Here is a 5574-nt window from a genome sequence, read left to right on the forward strand (position 1 = left end):
GAAAATATTCACATTTCAGAAGCTAAAATCAGAGAATTTGAACCTTTTTCTTTAAAAAATGACTGAAAACAAGAAGAAAATGAAGTCACACGAGTGTTGAAGTTGTATAACAGACTCTTAATAGTTAGTGACAGTAACAATGATGAACATGTCGTCCCTGTCCTGACCTGTGCTCTCTCCCGTCCTCCAGGCCCTGGCCATGCCCTCGAGTGCACGGGCGGGCAATCTCAAGGACCCCGAGGTGGCAGATCTCTTCTGTAAAGATGATCCGGAGAAGCTGTTTGCTGACCTCCGTGAGATCGGTCACGGCAGCTTCGGAGCCGTTTACTTTGTGAGTCAGATCCACTTGTTGGTGACAGATGTTTGTGTGGTCGAGTTTCAGGGATAATCCGTCCTCTCGACAGCTTCAGTAACAAAGCCTGGACAATTACTGAGACACTGATTCATTTAGACAACAAGTGAGACAAGAGTTAGTGTTTCTGGGACCAAAGCACAGATTTACAGCTTCAGAACTGGATTCAGTGATTTTATGGAGAAAATATGTTCAGGTTTCCCTTCCTGATGAACAGCAGGTAAAGTATCTGTCCTATTGGGGGAAACACACAACACACTGCCTTAAAACACCACGAAAGACGATGGTCGCATAAACTATCAGTGCTGTTAGTTGTTAAACTGTTATTAACATTGAATTAATGTAGATCTTCACTGGACAACCGGTCAGCTGTTCCAGCTAAGATGTTACAGTCTAAGTTACTTTGAGAAAACAGGTTAATAACAACGCAGTCGCAGCACAGCAGCCGTCTGCCGGCGCCGGGACGTGAACCAGCAGAGGAGGAAGGTGAAGATGTTTTAAAGCAGCAGAAGATGAGAATAAGGTTGCATCAGAATAAACTGACGGATAATTCGACCGGTGAACGTTTTCAAATGTCTGTTAAAATCCAGACAACGGAAATAAATTGAGTGTTTTCTGGCTTTAAAGTAGTGGACTGTTCAGTTGGCAGGAAGTTGTTGGTATTTGTTGGTAGTTTCCTGTTTTGTGTCCCAGTATGAAGCAGTGAGAGACTCTGCGTCGTGTTCCCGCTGCTGAAGTTATCAGATTGAAGACATTCCCTCAGAAGTGCACAGCGAGCCCAGGAGAGCCGAGCAGTGTTCCTGTGTGGGTTTCTGAAGGACAGCAGCTCTGTCTCATCTGCATTTTATCATTAATGAGGAAACGGTGAATCTGAAAATGCCCCCTCCTAATTAAAACAGTGGGAACACAACATGTGTATGTGCATCTCATCTCACCGTTTATTCTTCAGGCAGCGTGGTAGACTAACACCTCCACACTGACTGTCTGCGTTTCAGAGGATCCTTAAAAGGCCATTAAATGTGCAGAAATAGACGACGCGCATCAATTTGCATCAACTTAACAAGAGTGCTGCTGCTTCATACTGTAGTTTCTCTCTCGTGTGTCAAAGAGACAGCTGACCTTAAATCAGCGTTTGGTTGGTGGCAGCAGTGTTTGTGGAGCTCCACCCCATTTATTCTGTGTTTAATGTTTATTTTGGGCCGTATTCTCAGTAGGAACAGTAATGATGCATCATTTAGTTGTTTACAGTCTGGACCGACTTTAATGTTGTCATCGCAGTGCAGTAGGACTTTGTTGTCTGAGCGGCATCCTCACTCGGGCTTTAGGATTAAGCCCTTCGGAGGATTATGCTCTTCCAGTAGATTTGAGAAAATATTTAGTATTTGATCCAAAAAACAAAATGACGAGCGGATCATTGTGTACGTTTCTGTTCCTCGGCTCTCCGAACATCAGACTGATCTTCTGGCTCCACCGAGTGGTGAAGAAAAGATTTATTTATTGATCTACAGCAGAAACGACGACAGTTACAGTTATGAAACACTACGACAGATAAACAACAGCATTTAAAGAGATAAAGTCTCTTGTTTTACATGTTCAGGTCATTGAAACAGAAATGAAAGAAAGTCCTGTATTAAAGGTTATTCTATCTATTTTAGTTATCACCTTTTGTTTATTACATTTTATTGTTTCTGTTGTTCTGTGTTGTTTCAGTTTGTACTTTGTGCCATAACAGCTGTATGCTGGGCCACAGTCACAATAATGATGGTGCTTTTGTTAATAATCTGTCATTTACATGTCAGCTGGGATAACAAAGCTTATAAAAGTGTAATCTGATTACCTGTAGCCTGTTTTCGTCTGGTCTCTTAAGTGTTTAATTTACTGATTATTGTGTTTCTGTCGTCCAACAGGCCCGAGATGTGCGCAACAATGAGGTGGTGGCCATTAAGAAAATGTCCTACAGCGGCAAGCAGACAAACGAGGTAACAAACTAGAGAAATTACTAATATCTGATTTACTTACTGTATCGTGTCTTACTGCTGTTCTTCTGTAAAATGTGTTGAGAATAAGAGAGCGTTTTGTGTTCTTGTGCAGAAATGGCAGGACATCATTAAAGAGGTGAAGTTCCTGCAGAAGCTTCGCCACCCGAACACTATCGAGTATCGAGGATGTTACCTGAAGGAGCACACAGCATGGGTGCGTACGGCGTCAGTCAGCGAGGGCGTCGTAATACGTCGTAATACGTCCCTGCAACCCGACTGTCGTATAACAGACTAACTTTAAATAAATCCTCACTCTCTGAGCTGGAGACAGCGAATATACAGCACATTTAATGAATAAGAAACAGAAACAATTCATTCATTATCAAAACTATCGATTTCCTTAAGTACCTGGAAAATCTGGACGTTTAGCGACTTCGTGGAAACACCTGAAAATTGATTAAAATGACCAAATATCCTGGAAATAATCTGAGTTCTCCTGGAAATATTATAATTGTGTTTTAGTCCCTCCCTCAGTTAAACCTATAGGTTCATATTTAGTTTGAAACTCGACAGTTAGTAGCTGTCAGATGTATTTTTAAACGCTCCTTTTTGAATCGGCCACGTCAGTCAGTGTTCACAGCCAAACGGATTTAAAGAGACCTTTTTGAGTGCTGTCCTGAACTGTCTCAAAACTCCTGTAAAAGTTCCTGAAACTGATTCAGAGTAATTCATTTACTGTTACAGTGCTGCTATTTTTACTTGAGTTAAAGTATCCGAGTAGTTCTTCCTCCTCTGTGTGCCTCTGCCCTGCTCGTGCTGTGATTCTGTGTATAAATGATGTTCATGTTGTTTCTCTCTCAGCTGGTGATGGAGTACTGCCTCGGCTCGGCCTCCGACCTCCTCGAAGGTCCGTCTCACACTCTGTTGTTCTCAGTTACTTCAGTTCAGACTTTGATTATTTATCACTCGTTAACTTCCGTCTTTCTCTCGTCCTCGCAGTTCACAAAAAGCCACTCCAGGAAATCGAAATAGCTGCTATTACCCATGGTGCACTGCAGGGATTAGCATATCTTCACTCTCACAATATGATTCACAGGTAAAACCTTTTTCACTCTGTCGGATCTTCACATGATTTCTCTTCCTTCAAGTCTGGAAAGTTTTTTTCAACATAATCTGTTGTTTCTTCGACAAAATCGCTCTCAATTACTCAAACTCTAATTAGTAGTATTACAATATCCAGTGATCGCTGTGGGTATAAAGGAATTGTTTTTACTGTTTGTATTTATAAACCCAATTTAGATATTGGTTATTGGTTTAGGTACTTTGAAATATGTAAAGCTGTATGAACACTGGATTATTATTTAATATGTTTACAGCAACAAATCCTCAAATGTCCTAAATGTTTGTGGCTTTACAAGGTGCCAAAATCTATAAACTATTCACATTTATAAAAGAAAAGTGTCTTTTGAACACTAATTTCAAATTCAACCATCCATGCAAACCCCTTTTTATCTCAAGAAATAAATATCTTGCACAGACAAGTTTAGCAGCAGCCAATCAAACATAAATAAATATACAAAATAAAAACAGGAAGTTATGCATCTGAAGATTTTCCAGTTATCCTGGCTGCACCTCCCCAGGTAAACCTTTTAGCTCCGACTGACTGTCCGGCCTCACTTTGTCCGTTAAAAACGACATTAAAAGCAATAAGGATGTGTTTATATGGGCTGTGAGTTTAAACGTTGAGCTTAATGATCCAGGAATGTGCTGACATCCTGAGAATCTAAATATAACTTTATTGTTTATAACTTTCTATCCTGAACTCAAATGATTCCTGTTATCTCACAGTGATCCTTTATCCTGTTGGCCATAGCCATCTGTAGATTCTTACTATAAATATAAATTACCAGCCTCTTCAGTCCACTGTGACGTATTGAGTTTATATGGTTAGTCTCCCGGAGCTAACAGGCTAATAGGAACATCAGTGTATTAATGTTAACATCTTAACTGTTGGTGCTAACGTCGTCTGATTGTCTGCAGGGACGTGAAAGCGGGAAACATCCTGCTGACGGAGCCCGGTCAGGTCAAACTGGGGGACTTTGGTTCTGCTTCGATTGTGGCTCCGGCCAACTCCTTCGTGGGGACTCCCTACTGGTGAGTGAACCTGCCGTCTCCTCCCACACGTACTGCAGATAATTAACAGCAACGTCTGTTTTAAACCTGTTAAAACAGGTCGTTTTAGGTCTGAGAGAGTTCCTCTTGTTGTGAAACATCTGCCTGTATCTTGTCTTTTCACAGTGATCATCTGTTTTATTTAAAACCTTTAACATGAAATTCTTGTGAACGAGAGATAGTAAGTTAGTTTTTAAATCTTTTACCACACGTCTTTGAGTGTGTTTATCTTCTGCAGGACAAGATCATATTCTCAATAAAGAAAGTACGACAAGATTTTGGTTCTTTGTGTTAAAAGTATTCATTTTTAGCTGTTAGCTACGTGCCCAACTACGGTGGTCCTATAGTGTCAGACAGAGCGGGCTGTAAAAATACACATGGAGTAATGTGTAAGTGGCTTCTTGGTAGAATTTAGATTTGTGTTTTAGAATATCCGACATTGTGCAGGTCTCTAACATAAAGTATATTAACATTTGACCCAGTAAATATAACCATAAACGTCTGCTGTGCTTCCTGTGTTAGGATGGCTCCAGAGGTGATCTTGGCGATGGATGAGGGCCAGTACGACGGCAAGGTGGACGTCTGGTCGCTGGGCATCACCTCCATAGAGCTGGGTAAGAGCTGCAGTCTGACTCTGTGTGAAGAAACCCAGACGTGAGTTCATGTGAAACAGAAGGGTCGTGACATTGTGTTCTTTCCACAGCGGAGAGGAAGCCCCCACTGTTCAACATGAACGCTATGAGTGCCTTATATCACATCGCTCAGAATGAAAGCCCCATCCTTCAGTCCAATCACTGGTGAGAACACGTCTCCTCTTCGTTCTGTACAGAAGCCAAGAGCTGCTTTTATCTCAACACTGAGACATTCATTCATTTCCTCTGATCATACTTCATGTGTTTGGAAATGATTTGATTATCTTGTTATGTATCTGTGTCGATTGATCAGATCTTCTTATTGCATTATTTACTGTAGCTGAGTGACTCCGTTAATAAACTCTGATCGTCCATGAAGTGTGATAGAGACATTTAAGTTGTGACGGAGAGGAAACAATATTTGGTGTCTTTGTGACGT

General features: G+C 41.1%; 2 protein-coding genes across 2 annotated transcripts in view; one reads left to right on the forward strand and one right to left on the reverse strand.

Annotated features, from left to right (window-relative positions):
- LOC118322570 (serine/threonine-protein kinase TAO2-like) overlaps positions 1–201 on the reverse strand; it is a 5962-nt gene extending 5761 nt beyond the window's left edge. The window contains 1 exon segment of the mRNA XM_035654282.1: positions 168–201. Coding sequence (XP_035510175.1) covers positions 168–201 — 34 coding nt within the window.
- On the forward strand, positions 166–5117 carry LOC118323389 (serine/threonine-protein kinase TAO3-like; the record flags this gene model as incomplete). The annotated part of the gene is given in 7 exon segments (XM_035655346.1): positions 166–331; positions 2260–2331; positions 2444–2545; positions 3193–3238; positions 3331–3427; positions 4372–4485; positions 5026–5117. Coding segments are annotated over 7 exon segments (655 nt in total), but the record flags the coding sequence as incomplete, so codon positions are not given.
- Between the last annotated feature and the right edge of the window lie 457 nt (positions 5118–5574).

The sequence above is a fragment of the Morone saxatilis genome, unplaced genomic scaffold (genome assembly GCF_004916995.1).
Source record: "Morone saxatilis isolate NCDOM2014 unplaced genomic scaffold, NCSU_SB_2.0 Contig14, whole genome shotgun sequence".
In the NCBI taxonomy this organism is placed as follows: Eukaryota; Metazoa; Chordata; class Actinopteri; family Moronidae; genus Morone; species Morone saxatilis.